We start from the raw sequence: 21,795 nt of genomic DNA, 5'->3' as shown, positions 1-21,795 counted from the left end.
GGGAGCCTAAAACAGGGAGTCTAAACTAAACGGTGATATCAAAAATAGCGAGGATATCAAAAAATGGTATCAAAACAGTCAGAGCACTTAAAAAATATAGTGCTATTTATTTGGGAGTACAAAGTCTAGATACACATAGCCTAGAGCAATAAATAACCAAGTATTGCCATTGGGAATACTTGTCTAGCTGGGTTATTTTTTTTTAAGGCAATTCTTTCAATAACAGATACATAAAATATTTTCTTTACGAGGGAGACAAAGTATGACACAGGAATGATTTCAGATAAGTGCAGTAAACTTTTGTCTTGCAAATGTGTGGTCTAACATAATCCTTGTCTGTATCTGTTCATTGTTACTGGGTTTACCATTGCCAGAACAGGCACTGCAGATAGATTTAGTCCTGCGGAGGGTTTTGTAATTCATACAGATGTGGTCAGTGAGCAGATTAACAGCTCCATCTTGGAAGTTACAATAGACTGGCGCACTTCCATAGGTCATGCTCTCAGTTGACTGAAGTAATCCATCTGACCTTGGCTATACCCCACATTTTTTGAGGCAAATGACTTGCTGAATGTGATCTTGTAAAGATTTGTGAGCCTGACTCAAAATCTATTTACTTCAGTGGGATCTGTATGAAAACCTAATATTCTACCAATTATTCTAACAGAAATATTTGCCCAATCTGGCGGTTATTCTGTTTATAAAAGATCCATCTGGGCAAATAAACAGTCTTTGAAAATTATAATCAAGTAATTTGATAAAATGTTGATCAGCATTCTAAAAAGTAATTGGTATGAAACCTTCTCTGCTTATATTTTTAGTGACTCTCTATTCAGATGCTATTATTGTGGTTGTTGTTGAAATTCTATTTTCAACTTTTCTTTGTTTTTAAAGCCACTTCTTACATTGGACAATTTTCTGGTAACGAAGTTTGCTGTGACAGGTGACATCAGAGTGACAGTGCAAGCTTCCTGTGGGAACTCCATGCTTCAGGATTCAAAAGTTGTCCATGTTTTTGGTAAGACTTTACTCTTGTTATTTATTTATTTATTTTCACATGTGCATGTTTTTATATAACTTTTAAACCAGTCCTGGCAGAACTGAACCTGTTGTACAATTATATGTAATGCCACATTTAATTCCTAAAGTTAGAGGGTTAAAGTGTCACTTGGTAACTTCATGAAGTTGAATAGTGTGATTGTATAGAAGGGTTTCATTTGAAACCTTTTCTTTCCTTTGCTTATTGTAAAAGTTGCTGTGGTTCCCAATTGCTATATGTGGCAATAACATTTAAATAGTATTTTGGCCTATGACTAAAGAGTTTGTTAGAATTTATAAATACAACAGTCTAAATATCTCTGGGAAAAAAAAGTTATGTATATGCTCTCAGTATTAATAAATAATATGAAATATTTGCTTTCTATGACAATATACCACCATTCCTTTGATGTTTATCTGAAATATTTAATCAAGTGTTGCTTTGTTGTAAATATTGAACTCTTCGATAGAAGAAGCTGAACTTCAATTCATGTTTCACATTGTGGCCTGGTGTGTTTTCTGTGTCTTATAATACGGTGACAAGGCATAATATACTGTGAAAAATGTAGTGCTGACAAATTATTTACATTTGAATTTGTGCTGTCACATGTGAGAATTGTGATATGCAAAAAAAAAATTCTCTTTAATACAGGCCTAAAAGCTTTCAGATATCATGAAATACACAAAATGAGACGTATCTCTTGTCTGAACAGTGAAAGAAGATTGTTTTGCTTTCAGTATACTTTTTAAAGTAATGATGAAAACCACACTCATGCTAAACAGAGCTTTTATAAACCCTCTCTTTTCCTAAGATAAATGGATTTAATATTTCTGCTACAAGTTAAAAGTGCATCCACTTTTTTGGAAAGTATATGCCCTCTTAGTGAGATGAAATCAATGTCTTTGGCTTTCTAACATTGCTTCTGCTGTTCATGTTGTCAAATTCTGATCCAAAGAGCAGGAAAGTACTGGTCATGATGGAAACAAAGAAAGCCTTGGAAAAGAAAAACACAATTATAATAAAACACAATACAATTCTGTCCAAACTGTTTGAGAGGGCACGTTTGAGTCATGCCTGCATTTCAAAGGATCTCTTTCTCTGCTTTGCATTAACTTCCCCAGGTGTTCTTCCAAGGAGCCCGTAAGGAGAAAGAGTAGAGTTTAGAGACTCTTTACTGAGAAATAGCCCATTTCTAGTATTTCAGATATTTTGAAAAATATCCAGATAAATGTTGTGGGAGTATTTTATTTTTCTTTTTTTCAGAGAGGGCAATAGTTAGCCTTTGGCATATCATTTCTGTTCTTATTTTTGTAGCTAGTTTATGGAATACGCAAGGTATTCGTTTTGCATGACAAATAGGAACATGTAATAGGCAAAAAAAACATATGTTTATGATTCAGTGACAATAGAATCCATTGGCACATTCCCATTAAAAATAAAAGAAACCAACCATGTTTGTGTGGTGTATTGTCTTTAAAAAAATTTATTGGGAATGTTATGACCCCAGAAAATGAATGTAAATCTGCTTGGTTTATTTTTTTCTTACTGCTTTTTTTTATCTTTAGGCACAAATTTGATGATGTTGACGAAAATACAGAAAGAAATTGAGTGCCTGACAGGAGTGTACTTTTGCTCCATGCTGCTGTAGACTGTAGGCTCCTTGGGGAAGGGTTTGTCACTTTTTTTCTTTTCTTCTTTGAACAACAGATAACAATGGGGTTCCTACATACTGCAGCACTGCACAGAAAATAGACATTCTTTTTCATATATATATATACATACACATATACATATAGATGTATAAATATGTATATATATATGAATTAATAAATATGAAAATATATACAAAACTGTTTTTGAAATCGTTTTTTTTAATGGTTCAAAAACATTTCTTTTTGTCTTTCTAGATCATTTTCATGTTCTTCCTCTGAAGTTCACTAAGCACCTGGACATGTACAACCCCGACATACCAGAGTGGAGGGAAGACATAGGGCGGGTAGTAACACGACTTCTTGCAAAGGTGCTCTTTCAGATTGCTCGTAAAATGTTCCCTCTCCAGACGTAAACCTTGAAGGTTAAGTTAATGCCTTCTCATTTAGAAAAAAAAGGACGCAGAGCAAAATAACAAAATGAACCTCATGAGCCACATTCCAAACAAGTTTGAGCCTAATGTCATTTTTATGGGCAAGCTGTAGATGATGATATTGTAACATACAAAAGTTTAGTTCTAACACAGCCTAATTGGCAATTAATGCTAAATATTGCCCTCTGGGATTAGGAATAGACATCATGGCAAATACTGCTGACTCCAAAACAGCAAGAGTAGTTTAAATGTGATATATGTAGCATAAAGCAAAGGATACTGTGTAATATAAAGATATAGTCTTTGTGTAGAAAAAAAGCAGAGAGACTTTACAGTGTCAGATGTGTAGTCAAAAATTAGATAGAATAAACAGGCAAACAGTTGTTACAGCTGTGGGTATTTTTTAGACCATATTTGCAAAAGAAATGTGGACTGGGAGCAGTTGAATCCTGTAGATTAAATCAAGTAAAAAGCCATGCAACAGTTCTGTGAGTTAAACGAAGATGACTCCATAAAATCTGTGAGGTTTAGAGCTATACTCTTCAGCTATACACACTGCCCATAGCAGAGCATGCACATACAGACATTTTGTGAAGATGGTATCACTGAGTTGCAGGTTGATGATGTTTTTTAAAGTGGTTGTGTTTGAAATTGCTGGACTTTTCCTTGATTTGCAGTAGTGCACATCAAATTTTGGAATTTTGACTTTATACAATTTCCTGCCTTATTTTTTTTTTTAACTTCACATCAAATGTCAAATTAAATTCCCATTTACACACTTTCAATAACCAGTTTCAGTCTAACAAATGTTTTACCACTTTATAAAATTGCCCTTGCATTTTAGTTATTAAATCATTTGCAAAAGAATATGGACAATCTAATGCAATTTCAGTATCTGTTCCGAGAAAGGCAATGGGAAATGCCCTGAGTGTTGTCATTTAGAATTTTGTGACTGTGTTACATAACACATGGAGGAATTTGAGTCAGAAAACAAAATTTGCACAAACTACTTTAAAAAGGGATGGATTTGACTTTCAGTGTGGGGTGCACGTATTCATACCAATCTCAGGAACTGAGCCTAGGTGCTTTTAATCTCACCCTGAGAGATTTTTCCCTGTACCTTAAACACAGAAGGAAAAGTAGCCTCCCTAAGCTGACGTTGGCTATAATTCCTATTCTAAGTCTACTAGGTGTCTGAACAGCTGACAAAAGATCCTAAATTGCTTAGGAATTATTTTTAGTTACTCTAAAAATTCAAAGCCATTGCAGAGTTTTGCTAAAACTGCATACCACTTCATTTTGCTTCTTTCCATGATGCCACTAAATCTTTTTCAATATGATAACAATGCTTAGTTCTTCTAATCTTCAAAGAGCAGCTCACATTTCAGTTAATTAATGTTTGGCTTTGTTCATGTTTTAGCTTCTGGTGGAGTCCACTCTAAATGCTAGGGATCTGAAGACTAAAGAATGAAAGACCCATGAGGAATTGCTTGTGTATTTTATATAAAATACAAAGCACCCTGTTCTATAATTTGCCATATACCTTTGTCTTCCCAGGAAACCAATATACCCGAAGAAACACTTATGACAGTTGTGAAACCTGGTCTGCCCACAACTGCTGACTTGCACGTGCTGCTACCAGCAAACCAGCCTAAAAGGAAGAGAAGTGTAACTAGTGATAAGGTAACCAGAGCAATGTATGTCTGGTTAGGCTAATTTTCATCGTATTTTTAAATCACTGGCTGTACTTTCATCGTCTTTATGTGGAATTAAGTTTCTCCCTGACTATGTAAAGATCTCATTCCCACCTGACAAGAGACATGTAAAAGCTGGCAACAAGTATGACTGCTGTGTATGGCAGTGTTTAGACCACCTTCCTATATTAAGGAACAAATTCTACCACATGAGAAGAGGGAGGAGAAGAAATTATTATTATTCACCTAAATGACAACCCACAATAACCATTCTTCCCTCTTAATGCTTTTTCAGACATACAGCATTTTCACAGTAGCCCATGTTCTTCTCCACAGCATAATCTAGTGATATTTCTGTATTTCTGAAGAATAAATAATATTGATCTGTTTTTTAAACAGAAACAATGGCGATAGCATGTCAGTCCGTGAAGATCAGATAGAGCAAAGAGTGTGTTCAGAACACTGATGTTTCTAAAGAGGGACAAACTTTTTTTTCACTTCTTCAAAAGCAAATTAGATTTCAGGCCCAATAGAAAAAGAACCTTAACAGTAGACCTGTAATAGTTGACCTGAAGAGCATCAAGCAGGTAGTTTCTGTCTTTATGAGCAAATATCCTTTTCAATTGCCAAGAAACAAATGAAAATCAGAAATTAGTTCCACCCTCCCTCTTTCTAAACCATATCCCTTCCATAATAAAAACTATATGCCAGTAGAAAATCAGAATACTATTTGGTCTTTTTTTCTAAATTACTATTTATGATACTTGTCCTTTTGCTGTGATAGAAAAGGAACAGATCCCAACTCCGTGCCAGTATCTTGCAGTTCAAGTCCTGGCAGCTATGAAGAATCACAGCGTGAAGTATTGTTAATTTTGAAGGGCATTTTACTACTCTTTGAGGCAAGGTCACAGTATTCAAAGGGCTGGAGAAGTAGATAAGACAAAGCTCATCATATTAACACGATACCAGTAGAGTGTTTATGGTACTGATGGGGTACACTTTGGAAGGTCCAAAGGGGTAAGCTGATGTTGTCCAAGTACTTGAACAGGTGTTTTGCACAGAGAATGGTGTGAAATACACAGAGAGCTGTGTGAATAAACAAAATATTCACCCTGTGGTAACCCCAAATTCTTACTGTTCTCACTCTGTAATCATAGTGGGATTTCCTGGGAGTCTAAAATCCTGATTATATTGCAGGAAACAGTTAATTATAATAGGTTGTTTCCTTAGTAATGAGCTATCCATGAACTATGGCTTTTGGCCAGGTGAGCATTACCTCTTCAAAATTATTTGTATCTTTCTACTTTAGGAGGCAAGGTGCAGCTTCTAAAGGAAATTCTTTCTCTTTATTCCAAGTGTATATAGAATGGATCCCTTTAATAATTTAAATGAACTATGGTGATTGATTCTTGGGTTCTGCAAACATTTTACATCAGTGCAAAATGTTATGTATATTAGTTCCCTTTAAATCTCTACTGTTATATTAGCACTGTTCTTCAAGGCACCTTGAAGAATATTATTATAATCAATGCTGTCTCTGTTTTTTTTTTTTGTGTTCTATGTGAAATGCCCTGTGAGTTACTCTATAGCATAAAGAAGAACAATCATATGTTGCAAATTATTTGTGAAAACTTCTGTTTAGGTGGGCTATGAAGAAATTACACTAGTTTAGGAGAACACACTTCCTGTAATAAGTATTCTTCCAGAAAGACCTTGCAAAGGTTTTCTGAAACTAGAGTGAAAAGGTGAAAGAAATCGTAAAATTTCTGGAGAAGAATGGTACATTTCTGATACTTAGGTTAGACTGGGTCATGCAAATGGTGCCTGGGAATTACCTGTATGGGAATACCAAATATGGTTCAACCTGCATTTGGTTGGAGTAGGAACAAAGAAAGACAGGAGCAATTACAGTGGCCTATGCTATCCAGTGGTAAAAAATCAGCTACACTAGTATTGCATCTTAACTGTTTGGTTGTTTTATAGAGTACAAAGCTTTAGAGTCAATCTTCTAGTGCTAGGTGCATAGGGACACTACTTTAGCTGTGGATATGTGTATATAAATTTGTTGATTTAGAATTGAATGTCATCATTTTGGGGGAATATGTATTTTATCTGTGGTGAATCATGAAAAATTCTGAAAATATATACCCTATGTAAACTTAGAAGCGTTAACTATTTAAATCAACAGTTAAAGAGTCTTGGTGTTACATGCTTAAATATGAACTAAGAGAATTTTGAGGGTCTTCATCATAATCCTTTTCTCATGTTTTACTGAAAAGATGTGCTCTGTCATGCTGCTACTGACAGTTTTCAAACTCAGTCCTGTGGCGTTCCTGTCAGAATTCATCAACTCAGAATGTTTCCTGCATGTTTGATGGGAGTACCCCTGAAATCCTTATTTTAGACATAGTTATGAAGTTTCTTCCCTTAAAGAGAAACTATTTCTTCTTGGTAAACACCCTTTTAGAGTTGGGATATTATGTAATTTCAGAAGGATAGTTAAAGGCAATAACTTCTAGGTCAGGCAGAGAGCAAGTATTTGGTGGAGCTTGTGATGGCATTTTACAAGGCATGTTGTGATGTGATGTTATTTATTAAGTTTATTAGCAATCTAGATTAGATGTCAGTACTGGTAAAAATAGCTGGTGATATAAAGATTGTAAATAAGTTGGCAGGGCAGTAGTAGGAGCCCCTTGGATAATTCTGTCATTTGGTTCCATTTAGGCAAAAGCTCTCTTTCAAATTTATGCATGTAAAAGTAACAGGTGAGGGTGTGAGGGTGATTTTTGCCTGGTTTTAAGAACACAGCAATTTCAGAAGTGCTTCATTTATATCATTGACTTTAGAGAAAGATTTGGTTGTTTAATTTATGCACATCTATTACATGTCTAATGGTGGTATAAATCTAGTTGAGTCAATTAAAGTGCATTTAAACTAAAGCCTGGGAAGCAGTGGCTCTGAGGAAAATTTAGGATTGTATCTAGACAAACTACTGTATGAAAATTCCCACTGAGTTTTTTTTATAAAACGGGTGAGTCAGATCCCCAGGTGTGTAACCAAATGAGTGAGTTTGAATAGTAAAGCTATTTCTGCATTCTTATATAGGATCCATTGTTTTCAAATTTTATAATTGGAAAGGATGTAGGAAAAGAAGATAAATTAAAATGCCATTATAAGAACCTTAGGAGCTCTAAACACTGGGTTAGTTTTTTTTTTAAAGTTGAAGTAGAATCATTGTGCTCAAAACCTACTGCAGGGAATCAATCAAACAAACAAAAACCATCAGGGCTGAAACAAACATCAGTCTAACAGTGAAATACATATGCCAGAACCTTTGGTTGGATTCACGTGGAGTTCATATCTTTGACTTGTGGAAGTGTAGTTTACATAGACCTAGGTGGAAACCTAGGGGTGGGGTGAGAAATAATGAACAAGTTTTAGTTGCTTGAGCAAAAAAAACAGAGCAAATGTTGGATTCCTCAAATACCTGCCAGGAAAATATGATGTTTCCAAAGGTAAATTACAGGGCTCAGTAACTGCATTTACTGGATGAAAGTTAGATTAGCCTAAAGCAGTGCTCCCTCTCACCTTTTATCCCATGAATGAGTGATTGAGCCTGAACTGACTATTTCAGTGGTGTCAGCGTCACTTTAAAGGCTGCTAATCAATATAGTTTTCATATTCATTCTCTTTTCAGACACTGGGTAAAAAGATAAATACTTAAAAGCTATCTGGAGTAATTTTCCTGTGAAATAACTGTGGCCATGCTCACATCATCCTTAGGTCGAGTTATTCCTTCACCAAAAAAAAAAAAAAAATCTAATAAAGTCAATGGAATGACTTTGGAAGTTAGATATTCCTCAGTAAGAGCAAGAATATTTGAATCTGAACTTTTGTGAAGTCTCTCCATAATACGAGGAAGACTGCAGGGATTTCTGTGTGTTATGCTGCAAAGGCTTGTCAAAGATGAGCACCGTAATTGATAATATCATAAAAGGAGCTTCTTGTGAAGGTTTTGTGGATATAAAGCATACTTCTAATTTGGCATACTGTGGGAAATCGTATCTTAAATTATAAGGCATAGAGTATAAAACTGGCTTTGATCTTTTAGAAAATTGCCTGTGTTGAAGACAGAAGGAAGTAGAAGGGAAAATTCAGCCAGTTTTTCATCTGGAGTTAGGATATGATGGTATATTTAATGGTTCTGCTCCATAAAAATGTAAGTGACCATATATTAGTATGCTCTGTCCACTGGAGAAAAATAGAAGGAATCCTTATTTTTTCCACATGGATGGATGTATATATTTCTATAGAGTATTGTTAAAAATTAGATACAAATGGAATCCATCCAATTGTAGCGAAAGAGATGAGTTAAATTACAACATGCAGTTCATTATCAAATAACAGTTACTTTTCATAGTAAAGAAATCTAAAGTGACATTGCAGATTGTCTTCTGATAGGGTTAGGAAAATGGATAGAGTTTATAATATGGCTTATGCATAGTTTGAGTTATGACTGAGATAAACCCAACAGTGCGTGCAAATATAACATGTTGTCTGTCACATACTCGGTAAACCTAAAGGGTTTGGTAAGCAGAAAGATTTGGCTATAAGGATTTGACATTTTCAGCATTTACAGCTTCTGGAGTTTTACATGATTTTTAACTATGGAATTTCTTTAAGATTTCAGCTCATCAATGACAAGTGCTTTCTGAGTTTCTCACTACAATGAACCAGGGGTTGTCCTATTCAGAGCATTGTCTCTCAAAGTAGAACCGAGTAAAAGATGTCTCAGACGTTCTCTCTATTGTGTTTTCAGAGAATAGCAACTATAAAGCAGGCCTTGAATGCACACAACATCAGTTTCTTTCTGAGGGGAGGATATTGGGTCTTGGTGACCTTAGCGGACTCCGATTCAGGTAAATATATATCAACAAAGCTTCTGACAGACCAGCCTCTGGATGCCTATTAGAGCTGTGATAGGTGAAGGAGAAAGTTTTCGTAACAGTATATGTATGTGTACATATATATACATACACAAGTACATATATTTACTTGGGACGTATAGCTACACACACACGTTTGTATGTGTATGTTTATATATGTATATGCGTATATATTTTTTTACTCGATAGTTGTGAATAACCATCACCACCAAATACATGTTTTTTACATAATTCTGTTTTGTCATATATCATGATTTGTCTCACAAATTTTCTTTTTTGATCTTTTCTGTGTAGCCATGACATTAATATCTATTCTGTACAAAACAGTGCCATGAAGGAAGGCTTCAAAAAAACACTTGTTGAACTAGAGGCACTTTGACTGCACTAGCTACTGAGAAAGTAGATCTTCTGAAGCCATTAACTCTCCTAATATAACTCCATGCATCTGTGACATGGCTTTCTATCTCTGCTTGGTGTCACACAGATGGATCTACAGATCTGAAGCTTGCTGTAGGGTCTCCACAGAGTGTTGCACTGCTAATCCTATACTGAAACAAATGATCTACGTATTCTCTGTTTAAAACAAATTGAAACATTTTTTTTGGAATGCATTTCCTCCATCTCCAGATTACCTTTGTAGTTAGGACCTGGTGAAGAGTGTGCGTGTGTATATGTATATGTGTGTGTATATTTTGAACAGAGATGTGTTAACATGATATTTTAACCAGAAAGTTCAAATTTGACTTAAACCACATATTAGAATGTCTCATAGATTTGGTGTATCATCTCTAGTAACATACTCTTGTCTCTTATTTGAATGTGCTGTGGAACAAAAGCTTAGCTGACCACAATCAATTTATGCTAATACTGATGTAAATGATACTTTATTTGTCAGTTCCCTGTAGAAGATAAAGTTTTTTGTTATCTAGTCTCTTTAAGGTAGAATCATGCTATAAATTTCACTGTGGTACCATGTCTGATCTCATTAGAAAACATTCACTTAAAGGAATAACATCCATTTACCAGCTTAAAAGGCTAGAGTTGAAAGAATCCCACATACATTCCAGTGTTTACCACTATATGATCTTGATGAGCTTCTTTGTTGTTCAGAGCCTTAGTTTCTCCATCTGTGAAATTAATACAGCCCTGCTTTTGCATGATATTTACTTAGGGTATGTGATATTTCCTATGATAACTTTAGATTCACAGAAAACAAAACAAGCAAAAAAACAAAAAAAATAAACCCCACTCAGTGTGCAAATAATTAAATCTTCAGGGTATTTTTTTTTTCAAATTGGTTCTTTGTTCTTTAGTGGAAAGTCACCAATTAATTTTGTGTTGTTGCCTTTTTGAAGAGGCTACAGATGGATTGGAGAGGTTACACAAGTAGGAACAAATCTTTTGACCTACCAATTAAATAGAAGAGAAACCCCAAGACTATGACTGATCTAAAAGAGGGCATGCTAAGCTGTTGTGCTGTTTTTTATTTCAGACTCTCAGAGGATTGGAGGAGGCAGTGGCTACTGGGCTATTGTGGTTCTCTTTGTTATCTGTCTAGTTGCAGTTGGGGCTTTCATCCTCTACAAGTTCAAAAGGCAAGTAAAACCTTAATCAACAACATATACATTTTGAGATTTAGACTTACCCGCAGATCAGCAAAAAAAGAGTTTATTGTTCCAAAAGGAGACTGAAAAACTGCAAGAAGTCCACCGCTTTGAAAATCATATTTTTCTGAGCTTCATTCTGAACTGACATCAAGGAAACAGTAGCAATATGGGAACTGTGGAGAGTGTTCACCTTGTCTAAATAATATCATCACGAAAGAAAGATGAACTAAAATATTATTCCTAATTAATTCCTATCTCATAATTTCTATCTCATTACTCTTAGCAGTTATGAATGAAGCCTAGTTATCACAAGCATCTGCAATGCACTTTGCTAAAAAAAAATATGTATATATATATATCAAAATGTACAACTCTGAGGAGTTTCTCTTTGCACACATTATGTTTTAAGTGCTGGGACAATGCCACATAGAATAAACGATGGTAATAGATAAGCATTAATTTGACACTAGGATGTGTTAAAGGAAGAAATAATTCTAGAGGTGGCCTTTATGTGAGACATATCCTCAAAATTGACAATGGTTACTGTGCTAGTCTTCGGCAGTCTGATAGATCTTTAGTCTGCAATGGGTTTCTATCATAACTACTTGGATGCTGTGCAATTTAAAGAAGAATTTTGTTCTTTTTCATGAGTTTGTGTTACCACTGGCTATATTCTTAGCATTTTAATAACTTTGGGGCATTTAGAAGCTGTTGAGTTTGATAATATTGAAAGAAACCTTCATTATCATCAAATCTTTACTCAGGATTTCTATCAATTTGTCATATTATTCAGGGTTGATTTTTATTTGAAATGAGCATGTTTATAGAAGTAGATATGGCACCATGTTTATGATGACAAAAAGCATAGGTAACGTTTAAGTGAGAGTTTGTTTAGATGAGCGTTTTTAAGTCAATAGAGAAACCTTCTTTGTCAAGAATCTCTTCATTTTCTCCCTGCAGAACATAAGTTTCTTAGGGCCCATGGTGACTGATTGCTCTAAAGCACAAAGTACATAATGCTGTATCAGACTGTCTATAACTGAATAAAAATCCATTTCCCTATTTTAGGTGCCTGCAGCAAGAAAAGGCATAAAAATGGTTGATGTGATGTAATTATATTATTTCAGTAGCAATACATGGAGGATTTGTTGGTTGTAGTACGGAATCATAAAACTTGCTTGCGATATGTTTCGAAAGCAGTATGATTTATATCTTTTATTAGCTCTTAAATGAGAGCAATTAAATAACAGACACAATTACTGTGTGGCAAAAGAAGTATAAAATATTCAAGAAAGGAAGAAAAAAATTATATTCCTTAAGTCCTATCTAAAATGCCCAATGAACCATTGCTTTATAAATAGAGCTTTTATTAAGGAGGAAACTACAGTACCATTTGCAAATTGTGAGCTTTAATGTCTCGCACACTTCCATACGTAATTTGTGAAAATCATTTGCATTTGAATTTTATGGGCGTTTAATTTTAGTGCAAGTGAGCAGAAATGTGAGATATATTCAGATGCTTCTCAGTAGCCTGAAAACTGCTGTTGGCATTGATGAATGACCATGCAGTAATATTCAGTTTGGGTCTGTACCATATCTCTTTCTGAGATATTTGACAGAATTATTTTTAAACATTCCTGCTAAGCTTTTCCAAGATGCCTTTTTTTTTTTTTAGTTGCATCTTTTTCATACAGTTTGGTTTTCAAAGCATGTTGAGTGCCTAATCAGTGCTCAGTTTGAAGAATCACTTTTTCCCTGTGTGCTTCCTGTGAACTCCTCTCCCACCCAAATATCTAATCCCATAAAAAAAAATCCCTTAAAAAGGAAATCTTTCCTGTGTTTATGTGGACTTACAATAAATTTCTGGATCCCCATGGAGTACTTTCTTACAAGTGCAGTCCCTTTAAAGTCAGAACAGTGAGTGTGTAAGTTTACAAACTGGCCCATAGGGACTGAGGTTTTGAAACTGAGGTGTCCTTCGTTAGTTATAAACCAACCTGAAATGCATGAAGGCTTGTCAGTGTTAAGAATTTGCTGAAAGAATGCCATATGCAACAAAAAATGTTCAAATTTGTGAGATTATTTCAGCAGAATAACACTTTCTAAGCCCTATGGTACCTCAGACAACACATGCAAATGTAAATATGAATTATTTCCACTTATAAATTATAGGCATGTATAAGGTGTTGAAGTGTTAATACTGTCCATAATTTTTGTATAATTCAGAAAATTATACAGGAGGACAAGTAAGAGATTTGGTGTGGTGGTGATTTCCTTTCATTTGTGTAAGCTGATAGGCAGATACTTCCTTCAGAAAAGCGTTAAAATTCCATTTATCCTCAGAGAAATGTTTATTAATCTTAGTTTTGTCACTACAATACGTGGGTCTACAGGACTTGCAATTGGCATTGGGACACAGGCAAAGAAGAACATGACTTGGATTATTCTCTTTCTTTGCCAGCACGAAAAATAGTTCTTAATGTTAAATTTGGTATCTGGAAAGATTTACCTGGTAAAAGAGAAGTAAGTTTTAAATGATTAATGTTGATGGTTTATAAAAACTAATTCTAGTCTGATTCCATGAGTGAACAAAGATGGTTTTACATGTTTTGGGTAGGGGAAATTTTCAGTATAGCAGTAAGGAAAGAGAAGTAATACCCAGGCTGCTAAATCTCACTGTGGCTGTGACACGAGACAGTGCAGACAACAAGCATGGATATTGGACAAGCCAAGAATAATTTTCTTTTTCTTTGCTTTTACGTTCTGGGTATGGAAATCACCAATCTGATGCCTCAAGCAAACAATGTGTTACAATACTCACTAGCACGCTTAAGTTGTTTAACCATCCAGGTAAAAATGGACTACTGCTGCTGCTTCTTTAGACCAGAAAGCTGCTTCTTTAGACCAGAACAATATGAAGCAGATGGAAAATATTTTTGAGAAATCAGGCCCATTTTTTTAATACAGATCTGAGACCTGCATATATATTTTTTTTCTGTACCATCCCATCTTTACTAAATTTGGTTCAGTAAAGGTAAACGTTTTCCATTCCCTTTGAAAGAATGTTTGTTTTTCTGTGTGGGTTTCAAGTCACAACCCAGAAAAGATTTCTTCATCCTTTCAGAGCAAACTTCCCCAGTGAGGGGTCCTGGGCAACATTATAGAGAAAGCAAATAGCACTGTCTGCACTAAGCAAAGTGGAGGAAAGGAAAATTGTATTTTAGCCACATCAAAGCTGCCATATAATCATTATGTTACTAGTAGAAGATGTGAAATCATCCTTTTCTTACTTTTTCACTTCTGTATAACAACAGGGTATTAGATTAACCAAACCAGAGCAGATAAGAATTTTTTCTGCCTAAGTGCCTTACTTGGTTAACAGGAAAAAAAAATTGATTCTCTAAAAAAGTATGAAAATCTTCCTCTTTTAATTTGTATGCAAACTACTGCCTGTATCCTAAAGCTGAATACTGTGTTTTCAGAAATGTCTGTGAGTCTACTTCAATCAAATTTATACCATTTCATGCATAATTCTTTTTTTTCTTGGGACTGTCAAGTGCCACTTTTGGTAAATGAACCCTCTCCTGGGCCATTTCCACAATGTGGAGCAGAACTGTGTTATCTTTCTGCCTCATTGACTTACTATCTCATTTTCAGTCTCTGAAGAAAAGCTATCTTTTTTCCCCACCTTGCTTATACTACTTTTATGTTCCATGAGAGCAAGTTTAGTCCCAATTCATGCCACTTAGTTATATACATATATATAAAGGCACTAATTTAATGATCTGTAATATTTCATAAAAACTTCCTCTGAAATCAAAGTAATAGCTTGTATAAAAGATTTCCAAAATGAAAGAGGGAAGTAAATCAGGAGCATCTCAAAGCACAAAGAAGCCATTCATCTGAACATTAATCCAAACATAATAAAACCAACACCACAATAAAATATTCTGTTTAATGGATTATGGTTGTTGTTAGTTTTATTTAAGTTCCAAGAGCATGATGCATTATTCCATATCCTTTGCCATGTGAATATGCTCCTATTTTTTATACTAAACAGAATCTTAATCAAGCCTCTGGAAAATGAGTGAAGCTGTATAAAGGCCAATGAATATTGGCTCCACAAGGCGGGAATTGAAAGCCAAATAAACTAGAGAGTTTAAAGGAGTGAGAATCAATATCTCATCCCCCTCCTGCTGTTTCATACTGCTGAACATTTTTAAGTACAAACAGTTCCTGGTATGGACTGATTAGAATTTGTGAATGTAGAAAAAAAGTTGCTTCCTAGAATATCTTCTAAAAGGTTTGGGACCTGGAGAGCTCAGTCAAAGCCATGTGCTGGGATGCTCATTAATAGTTCTGTGCAGAATGAAGTCTCCTGTTCATGTTTTTATGGTTCTCAAAGCAGGCATGAATATTTCTTCCTCCTCATGGTTGAAATAAAATGCTACAGAGAAAACAATAGGAACTAAAAATGTAAACCATAGAGTGCAGTACAGCAGAGGTAATTGTCTCCAGTGATGGATGCAAAGCACAGGCATTTTGCAGCTGAAGAGTAAACCCCCAAAAGAAACCATTGCACAATCTTTTTCTCTGTTCTGATAAAACATGCTTTCAATTTTCATATTGCTGATATAAATCTCTTGGGTCAAATTTCATGTCTTGTCATGTTTTCACAGTAGTCTTTTATGTAGACCCAAGCATTTCAGCTCTGCCTACTTCATACACTTACAATGGACTCAACATAAATTGCTTCCTTAAGAAGAGCAAAACACATCAGGGTACGCACTTTTTTTTTTTTTTTCCGGAATAATTAGGGATAGCAGCTTCCTTCCTACATATTACAGCAGTGTGGAGCAACTGGAAAATTGCCAGAATTAGGCCTATATTTTTGCAAGGATTCAGTATCCACATCCTGTTTCATTCCACAGTGTGGTTGTCCCGTGTAAACAGAACATCTGGCACATGTTAAAAAATGCGTCTTGAAAAGACTTGGACTGGCATTTTCTTGAGATCGGATAAATCTCTTTCTTGTAAAATTGAAGCAATATAAAACACATAGAGATCTCTATAATGTATAAAAGGTCAGATGACCTTCACAAGACTTGTAATATTCCCCCTCCTCCCATCCATGTTCCATGATACAATCTAAGATACTACTCTGAGTATCTCAACTTTATACCTTCCCTTAAGGATCTGTGCTTAACAGGACCAGGTTCATGAGGTCTGAGTGAGAAATATCAGCTTATGTCTTTTCTCCTTTTATCCATAACCCATAAAGGAGTGCTCTTAACAACAAGAAGTTTAATGGTTACTTGTGAACTTGTGAGGTTTCTTCATTCAGGCATGTTTAATAGTGTGTATTGGGATTATGGTGATCTAAGTAAGATTTACTGAATACAACAGTTGAAACCTCAGGTTTTATACCAAAGGATGCACCCTGTTGACCTGGTTTCAGGCAGGTCCTTCAGCCTGTGAAAACACAGGCAGACAACAAGTAGGTTAGCAGCTCTCACTGTAAAGATCTGGAATGCCATATGGGTTTGAGATGGATAACATTGTCATTATGTCAAAAATATTTTGGTAATGCTATTGATGCTTCCAAATCTGTCAGAAATACATCTTTGAGAAGGTCTCCCAATTCCTGTAGAAAGGTATGTGCTAATTCTGTAGATGTGCTGCAAAGTCATTCTTTTGGGTTTTGTTTCCCATAGACATTTGATGGTGGACTGAAAGGAAAGCAATTTGACAGGTTTGGTGCAGGTCTGATTGAGACAGATATTGTTTTCACATGGCTAGTTTCATTAGCAGACACATTATAAACTGTCTGAAGTTACTGGCCCTAGAGAAAAAAATCACAATTAATTACCTAATGCATTTGTTTTTGTAATGAGGAAGGAATGTCCCTCTCCATTTTAATGTGGCTTTTTTACTCCAGTTAATGGGAGGACAATGATGCAGGGCTTGGCAAAGTATGTTAGTGTTGGAGGAGCCTTTGGACGTCCTAAAGCAGTCATACCAGCATAACATTGTGCTACCAGACCCTTTTCCCATCCTTGGGATTAGTTAGTGCCTGTGCTTTATTTATTCCATGCTCAGTGGGGTACAGAAAATAGTAAAACCAAACATATTTCTTTCTCTGTGCTGCTTTTAAATAATGGGATAAAATGCCTGATTTATAAATATACATGTATGTGTGTATGTGTGCATACACACATAGCTATACAGATGTGTGTCTACATATTTAGATATATAGGATGCAGTTCATCAATAGGGAGGAGATCCCTTTCATTCATGTTTCATTGTTTAACAATATATTTTTTTCTGTAATTATTTGTGATGCAATGAAAGCTGCTGTTCAAAATAGGATGCTGCAGTAACTTTTACCTCAAACTGGTGCCACGTGGAACAGAACCTTTCTTCTAACATAACATTTAAACACAGGTCATCTCTGAAAGCCAAAAGAAAGCAGAGCAACTCATGTATTTATCCAGTTGTCATACTGCTGCCAGAATATGGAGCAGAAGTTGGCCATTTTTAGAGGGATACCTAAAAATTGCTGTCAGTTTTTCTGTCTTTGCCCTGTAGATAAAGGAGCAAAGCAGAAACCCCAGCTTAACCTCAGCAGTTGAACCCCATTTTCCCTTTTTTCTTGTTGTCTGCCCATTGCAACCATTTCTTTTGAGCACAGACTTCAACAGCCATGATCTGCTGTCATGCTGATCAAGCTGTCAAGCTGCTGCTTACTATGTGGGACAAGGAGCTCATAACCTGCAGCTCCCTAATCAGAAGTGTCTGCTTGGTGAGTAGGAACGGATGCTGTTGTGTGCCCAGGCCGATTTCAGATGAACACAGCTACAACAGAGGGTATGACTCTCTAGAAATGTTTAAACCATGAGTTCTGCTGCAAAAGTTAGAAACCCCTGATTTATCCCCTTTGATTTTACAAAGTCTAATTTAAGTAAATCTAGTTAAGAAATCTTTACCATACTTACTTTAAAGCTTCCCAAGTTCAGCTATGGTGCTAATTGTCTGTTAGAGCTGATAAAGCTGTTTAATAACATGCTTTTTGTTTTTCTAGATTCATATCAGAACGAATAAGTTAAATGCTGTTTTCCATGGAAAGTTTGTTTAAATCGGCACTTCCCAGTAGTGCTTTAGTGCTGCCTGCTTATCTCTACCCAACTAACCCTGCACAGAAGCACTACTTTCTTACTTGCCCTTACCAATGCTGGGTTACTTCCTTACTCTACACCTCTTTCTCCTGGACTCCTGCTGCATCGCTCTCTTCTCCCTTCCCATTCCCTGTCTCCTGGATTTCTCCTGCTTCTCTCCTCAACCCTAATACATTATGAGAGTGCCATTGAATGCTACCACCAACCTTCAGTGTCAGCCCACCTGACCAGGGAGATGGGCTTAATTGATTGTGACCCAGCTTTAATGTTTGCAAAGATGTCTGGTACCAGAAAAGAATTTATGTTGGGCCTTTTTATTGCTTTATTTCACAAAAATCACTTTTTGTGTGGTTTTATTTATTTTATTTTGTTTTGTTTTATTTTTTATTTTATTTTATTTTTTTAATATAGTTTATTGTGTATCAGACTTAGTCAAGAAATCATCAGTGCAGAATTCTTGAGCAGTTAAGGCTCAAGAGAGTTAAATAAAACTCTTAGAATAAAGTCTTGATGACTTTATGACTGAGATTGTGAACACAAAATTAGGGATGGATATGATTGGTTCTATGATGTGATTCTGGTACTGTGTCATTGCTAGAGCTCTGCTCTGGTGCCAGCATGTGTGTGGCACAAAGGACTTCCATCACAAGACTTTTTCTCCTTGTCCAATTTAGGAAACTGCCAGGCAGGAATGTCTATGCCCAGATGCACAACGAAAAAGAACAGGAGATGACAAGCCCTGTCAATCATAGTGAGGACACCCAGAACATCATCCAGGGTGAGGAGTTTATTGATGATGATCTGGACTCTCAAACACTAGGTAACGCAAGAGGTAACTTCATTTTTAGTCTATAAATTTTCGTAAGTAATTGATTTTTACTTGATATTCATTTTCATTTTAGGTTATTGTTTTGTTTTCTTTTTTCATTTTCTGCTCAGACTTGGGATGAAGCAAATAGTACACTACTGACAAAGGATTATCTCAATTATCTTATTTTTGCTTGCTTGTAATGAAGGCTAATGTATGAATGGCATGCTATGTAGAACACAGGTACAGAGACAATAGAGTTTAATGTCAGGAGACAGACAATTTTTATAATTAGAGAAATTATATTTGGTAGAACAGGATATAATTGGTAATATCTGAATTAACTCAAGAATCCCCTGAATTAGTGGAAAATCAAGAAGACCAGAAGGATTTTTACAGTCAATATTTCCAAGATTTCAGATGAATTGTAACTATATCCATTGCTGTACTGGTCATTATATTCCAGTGGCATTTAAAGTTTTCATTATTAGAAACATTAAATTTATTCCTGTGTAAAAAATATTATGAGTCTTCCCTATTTTAGCTATTAATTTGCTAGTATTCATGGGGTGGTCATAAGGAACCTGTAAGGGAAACTTCCTGTGAAACTCTCTGAGTAATGATTTCAGTGTCAGGTAGAAGTGTATACCCTGGCCCCCAGTGGTTATTTTTAATGTAGCATAGAGTACTGAGCCATAAAGTTCCTGTGAAATTTACCATTGTGTTCAGAGTTCACTGAAGTCAAAGTCTGAAAGGTGTAGGACAATGGGAAAAGCTCTCCGATTTCATTCATACAAATTTTGTGAAAATAAATCAGATATTCCAAAGCTTTTGGAATTTGTGGTAGTCCCTTCATGCTGTAACAGGCAACTGTAATGTCTTCATGTACCCACAGAAAGGGATCTATTTTAGTTGTGACAGAGGCAACCTGAGGTAGGACAGAATTTTGGCAGAGGAGAGATTTCTTTGTCCCTGGTTTCATCTTTACCTTCTGTTGCAGATGTCTTCATTTGCATTTGCTGAACCATGTGCTGCTTCTATGTTCTTGAAGTTGTTAGCTTTAAGCACAAGGGGAGCTTCCATCCTCCAGCTTTGCTTTGTGTAACTTCGTGTATTTCTATATTTTGTTTGACAAACTTTGTATATGCATATCACTGTGTTTTATTCAGATTTTGCAAGAAGGCCTTGATCTCACCTCTGACTGTTGGAATTAATTCCAAAAACAAGCCTGGAAAAACAAGTTTTGTGTTAAAATTGTTTGATCAGCTTATCTCCAGGCTCTTTAGAGGAGAAAGCTGATTGCTAACAAAAGTCCATGTAGACATGCCTATTAATGTGGATCATTCAAACACCTCTAGTAATGTGCAAAAATATTACTTTTAATGGTAGAAAATCCCTCTTGGTCTATTTATATAATGCAGCTGGTGATGCTGTAATAAAGAAATGCTACCCTAATTTGTGACACATTCAGAAATAATCTCTACTTGCTCATAGCTGGCTACATAAGCCTGATCCTGCACTCATTACACAGAGAAAAAAAAAATGAAATCTTGTATCTGGGCAGAGTATTGTTATGGTTAAAGGGTGCAAGATTGTGATGTTTTGATGTGAAATGTAAGACAGTAAGCAAAGGCAGATCTCGAGATGATTTGTGCTTCTGCCAGGTTGTCAACACCAGAAGCATTTCAAGCAGAGCGTAAAGAGTTCACTTCTGTGGATCATAATCATCTATATTCATCAGCTACTGTACAGTTTTTAGACACAAGACTTTATTTAAGATGTAAAACAATACTTCAGCTCACTGTGCTGTTTTGTTACTTGCAATGCTTTCCACTAGCTCCGGTATCACTCACTACTGCCAAGAAAATATTCCTGTTAATGATACTCTTCTATTTTATCTGGCTAGAGTATGAAACGTGTTAAAATCCCTGCTCTATATTAAATTCCATTTTACAACACTGTTTGCAGAAGGTTCCTATGCTATGGAGATCCCCTCTAATTCTGGTGAGCTTTCTCTCTCCCTGTTGTGAGAGGTCTGTAACAGCCCCCGCCCCATGCACAGCAGGGTTTTGCAGGCCTAGGGTTCTGTTTGTTCTCTCTCTTCTCATAACTTTTGAATTTCCACAGTACAGTATTTCCAGACTCACCCATCCACTTTTTTTGTTTTCTATATATTTTATGTTGCCTACTTTATCGCAACCCCCACCTTGGGACTCCTCAACACCATTACCTTGCAGTGACTCCTTCTGGGAGAAGTGGCAACTTGAACAGCTACAGAGTTCCCCTATTGCTGATGCCGGTCAGTGTCCAGTCCCAGGTCAGTGGCATGTTGAATGGACGCCTCAGGTGCCATTCTCCCACCTCACCTGCACCCCTCGAGACAACTACACCTTTTTAAGCTGCAAAGAGAACCACCTTATGCTGTCACTGGGATAGAAACCCT

The 21,795-nt window shown here is 35.9% G+C and overlaps 1 protein-coding gene across 13 annotated transcripts in view; it reads left to right on the top strand.

The window, feature by feature from the left end:
- The window catches only part of SORCS2 (sortilin related VPS10 domain containing receptor 2), a 544,650-nt gene that overhangs the window by 520,620 nt on the left and 2,235 nt on the right, over window positions 1-21,795 (top strand). For 3 of the 13 annotated variants that reach the window (XM_066996530.1, XM_048081253.2, XM_048081306.2), the window contains 7 exons: window positions 895-1,018; window positions 2,947-3,059; window positions 4,680-4,805; window positions 9,636-9,735; window positions 11,255-11,357; window positions 19,219-19,376; window positions 21,590-21,669. In XM_066996530.1, coding sequence (XP_066852631.1) covers window positions 895-1,018; window positions 2,947-3,059; window positions 4,680-4,805; window positions 9,636-9,735; window positions 11,255-11,357; window positions 19,219-19,376; window positions 21,590-21,669 — 804 coding nt within the window. Of the gene's footprint in view, window positions 1-894; window positions 1,019-2,946; window positions 3,060-4,679; window positions 4,806-9,635; window positions 9,736-11,254; window positions 11,358-19,218; window positions 19,377-19,446; window positions 20,785-21,589; window positions 21,670-21,795 lie in introns of those variants that run through there. The other 10 variants (XM_066996538.1, XM_066996537.1, XM_066996533.1 and 7 more) reach the window with 10 other exon arrangements.

This window comes from Anser cygnoides, chromosome 4 (genome assembly GCF_040182565.1).
Source record: "Anser cygnoides isolate HZ-2024a breed goose chromosome 4, Taihu_goose_T2T_genome, whole genome shotgun sequence".
Lineage (NCBI taxonomy): Eukaryota > Metazoa > Chordata > Aves > Anseriformes > Anatidae > Anser > Anser cygnoides.
This window is presented reverse-complemented; position numbering and strand designations above follow the sequence as displayed.